The 14,066-nt window shown below is 48.8% G+C and overlaps 1 protein-coding gene across 1 annotated transcript in view; it reads left to right on the forward strand.

Annotated features, from left to right (window-relative positions):
- Positions 1 to 595: 595 nt before the first annotated feature.
- Positions 596 to 14,066, forward strand: part of ZNRF2 (zinc and ring finger 2) — a 47,354-nt gene continuing 33,883 nt past the window's right edge. Inside the window, exons 1-2 of the mRNA XM_044678870.1 lie at positions 596 to 745; positions 1,170 to 1,257. Of these exons, the coding sequence (XP_044534805.1) occupies positions 596 to 745; positions 1,170 to 1,257 (238 nt within the window). The remainder of the gene's footprint in view (positions 746 to 1,169; positions 1,258 to 14,066) is intronic.

Below are 14,066 nucleotides of genomic sequence, written 5' to 3' on the forward strand. Positions count from 1 at the left end.
TATATAAATTTCAACCCTAATCCATAAATAAGAAAGTATATAAGTAAAATATATTATGCAAATACACTTAAATTTATTTTTCAAACAAATCATATACATTGCTATTATACGAATAATAAATATATACATTTAAATTATGTAAATCCAAATTGATGTTTATAATCATTTATATACATCTCTTATGAATAATAAATACATTCATTTAAATTATGTGAATACATATTTATTTTAAAAATAAATTATATGCATTTATAGTATATGAATACTATATACACATGTTAAATAAACAATATATTATATAAATAAATGCAAATGTATTGAATAAAATAAATTCTATAAATGTATAGTATAAAATAACCAATGTTATATATTGTATAAATAAAAATATTATATAAAAATAATACATAAATACAGATTTGCTAAATTATCTATATTTATATTACACAAATAATAAATCATGTTATATTTCTATAAAGAAATGTTATGGATGTGTTATATTAAAATAAGTAAATAGTGCATAATATATTTCTATAAATATTGTATAAATTGCCCCAAGGCAGTCTGGGCTAAGGAGAGAGTTCAGCAAAGGCTTCACATGGAAGGCGGCTCTGAGACTAGCTTTGGAGTCTCCCTGGGCCCAGTGGATGCAGTGCTGGGCCGGAGTCGGAAAGACTCCTCTTCCGGAGGTCATACACAGCCTCTGACACTTATTGGCTACGTGGCCCTGGACGAGTCCCGGCACCCGGTGTGCCTCAGTTTCCTCATGTGTAAAATGACCTGAAGAAGGAAATGGCAAACCCTAACTGGGGTCATGAGGAGTCGGACACCACTGAAGGACGAACCAGCTCCCTTTGCCTTGGAGCTCGCCTCTCTCACCCTGTCTGTGGCCGGCTTGAACCCAGCCTGTTTGCAGGCGGGTCCAACTTCTGCCTTTTCATCTCCTGCCTCCATGCCCTCCTCTAGGGGCAGCCTCCAGGCCAGCCTTTCCTCCATCCAGTCTGTCCTCCAACTCGCTAATGGGATTTCTCTAGCTGCATGTCCGGCCATGCCCTGCCCTCATTCCACCCAGCTGCCTCCCTCCGGCCTCCCCATGGAGCCCCAGCAGATGTTTGACTTGGAAAGCCCGCACTGGGATCCTTTCCCTCCTTCCCACACTCCCCTCCGGCCAGAGAAGCCTTCTGGCAGCCCCCTCACACTATCCTCCCAGCTATGGCACTGACCGCCGGCCAGATCTCCAGGCGTCGCCTCTGCCTCTTGGTGGGCTGTGTGACCCTGTCCAAGTCACGGCCCCTCTGAAAGATGGAAGGATTCAGAGCTAGGAAGGGCATCTTGCAGACTGGCCCCCGGTCCCAGATGGGGAGCAGCGCAGGGACTGAACTTCTCATCCGCCCAAGGAGCCCCAAACCCGGCGGGAGGCCTGACGAGGATCCTGCTAGGCTGGAGTTACATGGATCGTTCATGGAGCGTCTGCCGGGCCCAGGGAGGAGGGACTTCATGGCCGTACAGTCAGGCCCACTGGAAAGCCCTTAACCAAAGGCATCGGCCATTCTTAGTCCACACATCCCAGAGAGAAGCCCAGCGTGGCATGGAGGGACCTGAAGAGCTGAAGATTCTGGGTCACGAGAAGACTCGAGATGCTGTAAGAAGAAGGAAGCATCCCGACGACGCTGGCCTGGCGCTCTGCTCTGTGCTCTGCTCTGCACTCAGCTCCAGCGCTCAGCTCCAGCGCTCTGCTCCATGCTCTGCTCTGTGCTCTGCTCTGGCGCTCTGCTCCATGCTCTGCTCTGCACTCAGCTCCAGCGCTCTGCTCCATGCTCTGCTCTGTGCTCTGCTCTGGCGCTCTGCTCTGTGCTCTGCTCTGCACTCAGCTCCAGCACTCAGCTCCAGCGCTCTGCTCTGTGCTCTGCTCCAGCGCTCTGCTCTGCACTCAGCTCCAGCACTCTGCTCGGTGCTCTGCTCAGTGCTCTGCTCCGGCGCTCTGCTCAGCACTTTACTTATAGTTTCTCTTTTGACCTTCACAAGACCTCTGTGAGATCCGTGAATGTCCCCACTTTCTAGATGAGGAAGGTGAGGCTTAGAGAAGTTCCATCAGCATCCTGCAGCATGTCAGGGGCAGGATTTGAACGGGGACCTTTCTGTCTCCAAGTTGCCATGATAAATGCTTGCCCAATTGTGTGATTAAACAAGAATCTCCTTTGTACCTCCCTACTTTTGTGCTTTCCCCCGTCCAGGAAGAAAACTGGCTCTGCCATCAGTCCCTGGCCTCAAATTTTCTCACCCAGTTTTCTCACCTCCTGTGTGACCTTGGACAAGTCCCTCCAGCTCCCTGGCCTCAGTTTCCTTTTCTGTAAAATGAAGGGTTGGACCCTGTGACCTGAGGTCTCTTTCAGCTCTAGAGTAAAAATCCTAATGGGTAGCAAGTTTCTCCTGACTCTCTCTACAACATGTGGCCCTTCTCTGGTCCCCCCGTCTGCCCAGGGGCCAAACAGACCAATCCTAGGAGGTCACCCTCTTCTGCAGATGGTCCTTCAGATCACTTGGAGGCACCTATCATGATCCCCTTAAATCTTATTTATTTAGTCATGGAAAACCCAACCCTACAACGAAGGTGCTGGGAGCCACCTTGGGGCAGAATGGGCCCTGCCGGGCTCTATCAGGGAGGGAAAACTCAGAGGTCTCTAATTAGAATGTTTGCTTCTCAGAGGCAGCTGGGTAGCTCAGTGGATGGAGAGCCAGGGCTAGAGACAGGAAGTCCTAGATTCAAATCTGGCCTCAGACACTTCCCAGCTGTGTGACCCTGGGCAAGTCACTTGACCCCCATTGCCCACCTTTACCACTCTTCTGCCTTGGAACCAATACACAGTATTGACTCCAAGACGGAAGGTGAGGGTTTAAAAAAAAAAAAAAAAAAAAAAGAATATATGTTTCTCCCCAAAGGATCAGCTTCACTAAATTCAGAGAAGCTCTTGATGGGAAGGGATGAGGAGGCACGGTGTCATGAATAAACTGGAGTCCGGAAGTCCTAGGTTCAAATCTGACTTCAGATGCTGACTGCCTGTGAAACCTTGGATGAATCACAAACTCTAAGCCTCAGTGTTCTCATCTGTAAAATGGGGATGAGGTTACCCCTTCACAGGGTTGTTAGGGACTCTCAAAATCGGTTCTGGAGATCAAAACCTATCTCTCGCATTCCTAACTGCTGTGATCTTGAGCAAGTCATCTCCCAATACCTCAGTTTCCTTATCTGTAAAATGAGGCGGTCCTTGCCACGGTGCCCCTATGGTCCTATGATCTGGGCTCAACGCTGCCTCCGATGTTTGCTACTTGGAGGACGCTGATCAGGTCACCTAACTCCACGAGGCCTCATTTTCTCAACAATAAGATTGAACTAGATTTCTCCCAAAGGTCCTCTCAAATCAAGGGTTCTAAAGCTCGCACGTGTGTGTGTGTGTGTGTGTGTGTGTGTGTGTGTGTGTGTATGTGTGTGTGTGTGTCTCCTGGAGCCCTCGGGCAGTCAGATTTGTAACACCGAAAGCACCCCCTTCTCAGAATCATTTTTAAGTGCAAAATGAAGCGACACCGTTTTGGAAGGAAACCAAATATGCCGAAATGCTAAGACAAAACACCTCTCTGGGTATCTGTACATTTGCCCCCCCCGGCTAAGCAGCCTGGCTCTAGACCTGGATCCTAACAGTGGGGGTCTGCCAAGGGCTTTCCCAAATCTTGAAGCTCTCCGTGAAGTCGGTTATGGAGGAGCAGCAGCATCCATCTCCCCTCTGCATCCCCGTCAGTGCCTGCCGCCTGCTCCCCCCATGACCCAGGTCTACGTTCTGCCACCCAGACCTCGACTCGAACCAGGACAGCTGGGCTGCGCTGGCCCAAGCGCCCGTAGGGCAGCTGCTCCTGTGTCTGCCATTTGTCATCCCTGACTTCCAAGGACCCGGGACAGGAGGAGCTACACTTGCATTCCTGCCATTCCCACTGTTGCCTCAGAGGTCCTCGGGGGGTCTATGCCAAACACCAGCTTGCACAAAGAGGCTGACCATTTGACGCTCTGGTGGCTTGAACAAACGAAGATTCTCCCTGACTTTGGGTAGTCGCTGGTGCCATCTAAGGTTGGGGGGAACAAGCAAAATGCTTTAATATTATTGGTTAGGGGCAGCTGGGTAGCTCAGTGGATGGAGAGCCAGACCTTAGAGACGGCAGGTCCTGGGTTCAAATCTGGCCTCAGACACTTCCCAGCTGTGTGACCCTGGGCAAGTCACTTGACCCCCATGGCCCACCCTTACCACTCTTCCACCTAGGAGCCAATACACAGAAGTTAAGAGTTTAAAAAAAAAAAAAAAGGAAAGAAAAAAAGATCAAGTTGAAGGTGAAAGACCTGGTCACAGGAAGTTCTTGCCACTTTTAAAGACATTCCTTCTGTCACTTCCTGTGCCTTCCTTCCACTTTACATGGACCAATTACAGCTAAAGCTTTGCTTAGGACTGCCCAGGGGGCAGTAAGTTGACTTGGATTCATCACCCACTGTCACACACGTGGGTCACACACCTTCCCATACATAAAGATAAGTGGGGTGTATATGATTCTGGTGATTAAATCTAAAAATGGGCAGAGGAGAGTTAATCCCATCTTCACAATTGTGCTTTCCACAATTCCTTGTGGGGACTGATGTGACTGAAAAACTTCTTTATTTATGAGGGGAAAAAATAATGTGGGTGTAAGTGGTTTTAAACTTTAGGCCAGAGCTGAAACTGTATGTAGGATGGACAGCAAGGGGGCACAAGGGACAGAGCACCGAGCTTGGAATTGGATACATCTTCATGAGTTCAAATCTAGGCTCAGACACTCACTAGCTGGGCGACCCGTTTGCCTCAGTTTCCTTATCTGTAAAACAAGCTGGAGAAGGAAATAGCCAACCACTCCAGGATCTCTGCCAAGAAAACCCCAAAAGAGGGTCAGAAAGAGTCTGATCAAACAACCAACAACAACGATAATTAGAATTTAGGACAGTAGCATCATTTGTACTGCTTCCATAGTGAGAAACAATGAGTGTAACACCTTCCTCTTTTAGAATAATCAGTTAAGACAGTAGGTGAACCTTCCTCCAGACATTCACAGTTCTGAGTAAGTTCCTCCCCATCCTTGGCTTCCCCTGATCCCTGTTCCAGAGGTAACCCCAGCAATAATCCAGAAATGGTCTTGAGTTCTCTGTCTTCCTCCCCAGGGGGGTAAACTGAGGTTTCTTTCTCTAAAATAGCCTTGTATTCCAAGGACCTTAGCCTCTCCTTGAGATTCCCTCTCCCCATCCCAACCCCAAACACACAAGTTTGTATTAAAAAGTCAATTTGTGGCTATATTTCCCAACACTGGCCCCTGGTACAAGAACTACTGTTTGAAGTTCTATTTGGGGCATATTCCAAGGACTTTTGGAGACTCTAAAAATGAGGAGCCCTTGCCAGCCACGGTTGATTTAATTGAGAGGCTCCAATACAATAGGCACAGTTTAGCTTTTACTAACAGGAGTCACAGCTGCTGACAAGAAAGAACTGAGCTATTTTTATGAGTAGGTGCTGACATGATTTCTCTAAACATTTGGGAGTGGGAGATTATTCTGAGAAGGATGGGAAATAGATTGGGGTTTTTCATTTACGGTGATAGTGTCTTTAAGAGGCCAGAAAAAGTCCATTAAAATAATCAGGTTAACATAAAATGCTTCTGAGGGGCCTTTTGGGGACAGAGAAATGTTAGGTCAAAAAAAGCCTCAGTTAAGTCCTCACTTATCCTTTCTTGGAAGGACTGGAATAGATTGGGGGAAAGTTTTGCAATGGACAGAGTACTAGAGGGGGAAGGGACTGTGTCAGGAAGACCTCCTGAGTTCAAATCCAGCCTCAGACACTAGCTGTTTAAGTCACTTAACCTCTGTCTGCCTCAGTTTCCTCGCCTGTAAAATGGGGATAATACTAGCATCCACCTCCCAGGGTTGTTGTGAAAATAAAATGAGTTAGTATTTATAAAGTGCTTTATGAACCTTAAAGTGCTTTGTAAATATTAATTGTTGTGATCCTATCTGCAGTTTGAGTAAGACACCTATTTCTAATTGCCACTGTAATGTCAGATCCTGTTTCCTGTCTTATGCATTAAAGTGATTATTAATGTTTGGTTCTAAGGATTGTAGAGCCTTAAAGGGGCCCAGAGGTCATTTAGTACAAGCCTCTCATTTAGCAGAGAGTTTGGAGGACTTATTCCTAAGTCACAGAAATGAGAAGAGAGAGTGGAAACGGTAATGCAGAGGCTCTCTCCATGGTGCTGGGTTCACATTGAGAAGAACATCTCCCTAAACTAGGACCCAAAGCTAATCCCTCCCTTCAGAAAGTTTGTCATTAAGCAGGTCCAGTTAAAATAATGCTGGGAATGCAAAGAAACATCCAATCATTCTGCGCTTTCAAGGCGTTCACAGTTTAATAGAGCAGCTTGAAGGCATATCTCTATATGTAAAGCAAACATACACAAACAAGTTATATAGAGAGGAATTTAGAGCTAATCAGCACAGGGCAGGCAGACAGACCAAGTGGGCTGGGGCACACCTTCAGGTAGAAGCTGAGATTTTAGCTAGGACTTGAAGGAAGTCAGAGCCAGAGATGAGGCAGGGAAAACCACCCACAGGGAAGGCAGCCCATGACAAGAGAGGGATTTGGGAGATGGAGCAGTGGGTTAAGAATCAGGCTTTTGCTTTGGTCACTAATCAAGGGGGTGATTTGGGTGAAGACAGCCCCTCTCTGGATAGGACTTTTTTCATCTAGAAAATCAAAGAGCTGGACAAAATCTAAATCTAACGTTTTCTCAAGTGATTGTCCTCCTAGAGCCTTGGTCATCTAGATCATGTTTATTTCTCCACTCAACAAACTCCAGTGGCTCTTTGTTAACTCCAGGGTCACCTTTAAAGTGCTTTTTAAAGCATTTCAGAATCTTCACCATCTGGGTCCTTCTTTCCAGACTTGTGATTTCCCACCAAAGTCCTCATCAATCAATCCAGCTACTAGTCAATTTAATATTCTTAGTGCAAGACAGCTAGATGGAACCATAGTGTACAGAGTACTGGGCTACGAATCAGGGAGACTCATCTTTCTGAGTTCAAATCTGACCTCAGTCACTTACTGGCTGTGTGACTCTGGCAAGTCACATCACCGGAGGTGCCTCAGTTCTCTCATCTATAAAATGAGCTGGAGAAGGAAATGGTCAACCACTCCACCATGAGGAGGTCACAAAGAGTCAGACATGCCTGAAACATCAGAATAACAAAAGAACAAGCCATTCCATTCCCCATGGCCTTGCCTTTGCATTGACTATCTCCCTAAAAGCTCCTTGAGGGCAAGGATTATGTGGGGCTGGGGACTTGTTTTTGCCTTTCTCTCTATCCCAGTACTTAGCATTCCAAATCCAGAGACAATGTTTGTAAAGCCCTCAGCCCAGTGCCTGGCACGCAGCAGAAACTATGTGAGCACTTCCTCTCTTCCTTATCCCTTTTTATAGGTGACCAGCACTTTCTGTTGTTTAGTCACTTTTCAGTCATGTCCAACTCTTTGTGTCCCCATTTTGAGGTTTTCTTGGCAGTGATACTGGAGCAGTTTGCCATTTCCCTCTCCAGCTCATTTTATAGATGAGGAAACTGAGGCAGCACACAGGGTTAAGTGACTTGCCCAGGGTCACATAGCTAGGAAGTTTCTGAGACCAGATTTGAATTCAAGAAGATGAGTCTTCTTGACTCCCCTATCACCTGGCTGCCCATCTAACTCCAGCAAGCCCTTAATAAATGTTTGTTGACTGACTAGGTAAGATGTAGAGTTCTCTAATGACTTCTCTTTTCTGCTGCCTCTACTGCTCCTAGGCTTTGTCTTGGTGTCACTGGGATTCCTGCCTGGATTAACCAAGTGGAAAAGGTTCTGAACACAGATCTAGCTATTGTCATTTGCCTGGCTCTGCAGGAAGGTCACGGGCAGTGAAAAGTCCTGGGCTCCCCACCTCATAAATACTATGTAAAGGGTGTGAGCAGGAGGAGGCAGGTCACGTTAACAAAGTCAGACAGAAGTCCTTTGTTCTCGCTTTAAAAGCATCTCTTGGCTGCCTGGGGATTCTGATATATCTCCAATTCGGGGCATGAAGAAGTTCCTTGTCCTCTGGGTGCTGAAGACTGATCAGAGTCCTCCTGGGGTTTCATATTTTTCACTCTGAGCCTCTTGGAAGCCAGAATAAAGGCTTTGCCTGCTAATCATCATCATCATCATCATCACTGGCTTTTCTATTGATTTTAAGATTTGCTAAGGCTTTATATAGGCTGTTTCATTTGATCCCCACAACCAGGTGCGATGATGATTATCCCCATTTTAAGGACCAGGACCCTGAGGCTGAGAGGTCACACCAACTTGTGTTTGAATCAACATTTCTACTCCAGTGGCCTGACTCCACCTGTCTACACCAGTCACCGAACTGAACTGATCAGGCCTAATCTTATTTCTCTCATCTAGAAGGCTTCTGATCTGATCTATGGAGAAACTATTGAATTAAATCTTGCTACCTCCTAGCACTGATTACATTCCCTCATTCCTTCATTTGTTCAATCACCTACTAAGTGATTTAATCAAATCGAATTGGAATGAGTGGAATATCTTGCACAGACACACAGTAAGTGTTCATTGCTGGCCCAACCATTCTGGAGAACAATTTGGGACTTTGCCCAGAGAACTACAAAACGGTGTATGCCATTTACCCCAGCGAGGTCTGTATCCCAGAGATCAAAAAAAAGGGACAAGGACCTGTGTAATCTGTACCGAAATGTTTATAGCAGCTCTTTTTATGGTGGCAAAGACACGGAAATTAGAGAATATCCAGCACCTGGGGAATGGCTGGCTTGTGGCATATGATTGTGATGTGCTAGAAGGAATGATGAGCAGGAGGCTTTCAGAAAAATCTGGGAAGATGTCTATGAACTGATACAAAGTGAAGTGAGCAGAACCAGGAGAACATTGTACCCAGGAACAGCAGTATTGTACAGTGATCTACTGTGAAAGACACAATGATTGAGGCATTGAGCCAAGACAATTCCAAAGGGCCCATGATGCAAAATTCAACCCACCTCCAGAGGGAGAACTAATGAATTCTGGGTGCAGATGGAAGCAGACTTTTTTCATTTTGTTTTTTGCTTTTTATTTGTATTTTGTGCAACATGGCTAATATGGAAATGAGGTTTTCCCACATATGATTACCCACATATAATTATCCTATTGCACACCTTCTCAGTGGAGGAGAGGGGCAGGAGGGAGAGATTTTTTAAAATGAATGTTAAAAACATATCTCATTTCATAATATAATTATGAGAACAGAAACAAATGAATGTTCATTCACTCAAATCAATCTCGCCTGCTTGCCAGTCATTCAGGTTACCAAGCACTAACTGGTTGCTAGGCACTGTGCTGGGCAGTGGGGCCCTCCAGGAGTTTATACCCTAAGGGGGAGGCACCCTTCTAGCAGGGAGTGGTAGCCAGGGTCTGACGAATCACCAGGACACGGAGGAGAGCCCTGAGAGGGAGTGGCTAAAGCAATGGTCTGTCCCTTGGCAATTCTTTTCTCTCCCCTCATCAATTTTAAAGCAGCCCCTACTAGGCCAGACTAAGGGCTAAGCACTTGATTTGATTATCGTTCCCAGAACCAGGCAGAGGTGGCAGCCTCCAGGGTGGCTGGCTGGGGTAGCCAGCATGGCCTGAGGGCAGCCAGATAAGGTGGGCGGGCAGGGGAAGTTTGCATCCCCCTCCCCCCATGCCAGTCAGGACTGCAGGGCTCACCCTCAGGAACTGGTTTAGGGACTGCTGGGTTCAGATGCCCTCAGTGCCAACTTTGGTGAATCAGGGCTAGGTTTTGGCAACCAAACCATGAAATTGGCCTAGATAATCCCTATATGCTGCACATATATATAATCCTGTATGTTCACTACTAAGTGAATTAAGTCCATAAGCCTCCTAATCATTCCAGTTCTATTCAAATGGCCTCCTAGGGCTCAGGCATAACAGGACACTTGGGAAAGGGAAACAGTAGCTGCCCTTGAGGATAACCCATTCAAATGGAGAGCAGGGCATCTACCCAAAGAAGGAAATACCGGGTTGCCTGTTGCAGCTCCATACAGAGGTGGAGAAAGTGCCACCCAGAGAGAGGTCAGGCGCCCAAGCTGTGCTTCTGAAGAAGCTCATGATGCCACCAGGCTGAGGGGAGGAAGTAGTGAATTCCAGGCAGAGAGCACCACCAGGGCACAGGCTTGGAGGCAGAATTATGGGGACAGGGAAGAGCTAGCTAGCAGGCTAACTGGAGGAAAATGTGGAAGCCAGAAAATCCAGGCTTGAAGAGCTGATAAATTATTCCAAAAGCCATATGGAGGGACACACTGAAGACTTTTGAGAGGAAACATTTTTTAAGGGGAACAAAGAAATCAGATCTCCCTCTTCCTCCCTCTTTCCTTCCCCCCATTCCTCTGTCTGTCTGTCTGTCTGTCTGCCTCTCTCTCTCTCCCTCCCTCCTTCTGTCTGTCTCTTTCCCCCTCTTCTCCTCCCCCCATATCTATTTGACAGCAGCTGAATAGATGAAATTGAAAGGAAGGAGACCAATCATGGGACAGATCTTACTGTCAGGCATAGTGTGTGTATCCAGTTCTCCAGGAACTCAGAGCTTCTCATTTTCTCACCTAAAGGATCCTTTCTGAATGTAATAGTCCTTCTGGCAAGGGCCAAACTGTCAACTTTGCAAGAGGGCCTTCTGTTGTCTTCAGAAGAGGACAAAGTCTTCCTCTCTATTTTTTAAAGCTCTCATGAAAAAAGGGAGAGAATGGTGCAAGTTTGCCTAGAAATGTAGAGCAGTGAGCCAAGGGAGAGGAGAGAAGGGCATAAGAGAAATAATAATAATAATTGTTCTTATTTCATAGCTCTACTTCCAAGGGCAGATTGACTTGAAAGTTGGGCCTTTTAAGTCTTATCAAACTATGAATCGAATCTGGTAACCCTTAGGGTTACACTAGGTGGCACAATGAATAGAGCACCAAGTCTAGAGTCAGGAAGACCTAAGTTCAAACATGGTCACTTCTGGGGACCCTGGGCAAGTCACTGAAGCCCTGTTGCCTCAGTTTCCCTATCTTTAAAATGAGCTGGAGAAGGAAATGACAAAACACTCCAGTATCTCGGCCAAGAAAACCTCAAATGGGATCACAGAGGAGTTGGAAGACTCAGCCACAACCAGCTGCAGTTAGGACAGAATTGGGTGGCTCTAGAGCAGCGTCAGCCCTACACAAGGATATCTCAGAGGCACACGGAGGAGCCCATTCAGACAGTGGCCTGTGAATGCTTCTGGACAACCACCTTTCCAGGTTGATGCCCCAAGGCCTTGTTGAAGGTCCTCTGCTCCCTCCCCTGGGAGGCTCTGACAAATCGTCCTTTATTTACACCACTTGGAAATGGGAGCATGGAAAGAGGACTCTAACCAGAGCCACCAAGGCAGGGGACACCAGGGAGGGGAACAGGGCGCAGGAATGGGCTGATGTTCTCTTGCCTAAGCCTATAAGCCCGGCTCCAGCCTTCCTTTCCGGATGAATCTCCTGGTCCTGCCAAGCTAGGAGCTGCCCCCTGCCTTCATCTAACTAACTGGGCATCTTCCCTCCCACTTCCACCACTGCTCCCTCATGCCTTGAAATACCCGCTTTGGTCTTCATTTCCTTCATTGCTAACGTCATCTGCCACCCCTCAACAGGGCTCTGTCACATTGGTGAGTGTGTGTGGCAGACCTCCAGGCTCCTTCTCACCGAAGGCAATGCTCTCCCTCAGGCAGAGGGCACCTCCCCAGCCTGGATTGCAGCCCCCGTTAGATCCTGCCCTGAAGCCAGCCTTGGCTGCTACGAGTCCTCTCCCTCCCTCCCTTCATCGCCGAGTTAGCAGACTGTAAACTTCTGGGGAGTTGGGCTGTGGCAAGGGTTCGGGTCCCCGCGGCCACTGGGCAGCAGGACTGTACCTGGTGACTGTTGGATTTAGAAATCTGAGACAGGCGAGGCAACTCGTTTACTAATTATGCGCCAGGCTCTGTGCTTACACCTGTAGAGAGCCCGCTCTGCTGTCAGAGCCCACCCAGCCCACCCAGCGCACTTTACAGAGGAGGAAACTGAAATCTTAAGACTGAAATGACTTGCCCTGGGTCACAAAGCAATTTCTGTCCGGCAAAACCCTGGACTCCCCTCCCTGTTCCAGCGACAATCGGTCTCCCCGTTTAAAAATTCCCCGTGCTTCCCCGGGGGAGATCCCCGGACCGCGGGAGGTGTCCAGCAGGGGTCCAAATCTGACCTCCAGCCTCGCGGAAGGGATGGTTCGGCTCCGGCTCCTGCCTACGCCAGCGAGTTTATTAGTCTTGGAGAACTTTTCATTAGCATTTAAAGGAAATAGGTTTGTGAGTCCGCCAATGGCAGGTGGGGGCAGAGGCAGCTACCTCTTCCAGGTCTTCTCAGGGCAGATTGGGTCCGGCTCTGATCCCCGATTTTTAGAAGAGCCTGGACCGAGACTACGAAGGTGAGAATCAGGCTAGAAAAAGGCCCCCCCCGAAGGAGATGGGGTGTGTTCTGCCTGGGGGAGAAAAAACCTAAAAGAGAACTAGCCTGTCTAGGATCTGGAAGGCTTTCTCGTCTCCTTAGCGCCAGAGGGCAGTGCTGGGGGAAGGTACCCAGGGGTAGATTGACATTTCTCTGAGTTTAGCAGGCAGCTCACTCCTGCGGATTCGTTTCTGACCCCCGGCAAAATATGACTTTTATCTGTAAGCTCACCCAGGAGTCCTGTGTTAGCTTACAGATAACAGTACCTGGCGCTTAATAAGCGCTCAAAGAATTAAAACGAGTAAACCAAGGGGTTCTAGAGTCAGCTGGGCGGGGCGGGGGTCCCCTCCCAGGATGCCCCCATCTCATGGATCCAAGCTTCAGTCACAGGATGGAAGCCAGACCGCTTTGGGGGGTTCGTCCAGCCCAGCCTCCTAATTTTACAAGGGAGGTTAGGTTGCTCGGGCAATAAGCATTAGTTAGGCGCCTACTAGGTTCCAGGTCCGAGGTTGGGGGCAAAGACAGCCCCAGACCTCTAAACGGGAGAGACAAAACAGGAGGTCTGGCTCGCCCAAGGTCACAGGGTTACCTCCAGAGTCTGAATTTTAATCCAGAGGCTAGATTTGAATCCAAAGCCTACGTCCTACGTTTACACGGCACCGCCCCAAAGGCGGAGGAGTTTCCGATAAACTAACCCATATCCCCAGGCGCTCTCCGCAAAACACACAAAGCAATTCCCAGAAGCGGCTTCCCCAACCAGGAACCACGTGTTCGCAGTGGGGGGTCCCAGAGGGAGGGCGCTTCCAATTGGGGGCGGACCATAGACCAGCTGCGGCCGTCGGCCAATCAGTGCTCGGCCCGCGGAAGGGGCGGGGACTGTGTCCAAGGCCCGCTCACCTTGGAGGGCAAGGGGGTGGGGCTAGAAAGGCCTGTCCATCAACCCACCCTGCCCGCGGCAAGCCCTAGGGACGGATTGTACCTCTACTTCAGTGGAGCAAGGGGGTGGAGAGGCAGAAGAAAGGGGCGGGGCAGAGGTCTGTCCGTCAGCCGTTCAGCCAGCCCTGGTTCCTTCTGAGCGGACTGTACCTTCGCTGGGCAGAGGGGTGGGAAGTTCGGAGGTCAGAGATTAGTGTGGGGAAGAAGTAGGTTCCTGGAGGCCGAACAGTGACGCCAAAAGAGAATAGACGTCAGCAGCCGGCAATGGACCGGACGGCCTTATTTTTTTCTCTCTCGGGGCTCCCTCGCACACCAACGGCCAGAGTTTCCACCCACCCACCCCCCGCCGCCCTCGCACTTGGCCCCGGCGGCGGCACGTTCCTGGGGGCGCGGCGGCGGTTGCCGGGAGTCGCGGGTGGGGCGTCGCTTGGGAGGGGGCGGAGCCGGGGGCGGGGGGCAGGCGGCCCGGCGGCGGCGGCGGCGGGCGGGCGGGCGCCTCCCCCCAGGCCTGGGGCGGCGG

The sequence above is a fragment of the Gracilinanus agilis genome, chromosome 5, assembly GCF_016433145.1.
Source record: "Gracilinanus agilis isolate LMUSP501 chromosome 5, AgileGrace, whole genome shotgun sequence".
NCBI lineage: Eukaryota > Metazoa > Chordata > Mammalia > Didelphimorphia > Didelphidae > Gracilinanus > Gracilinanus agilis.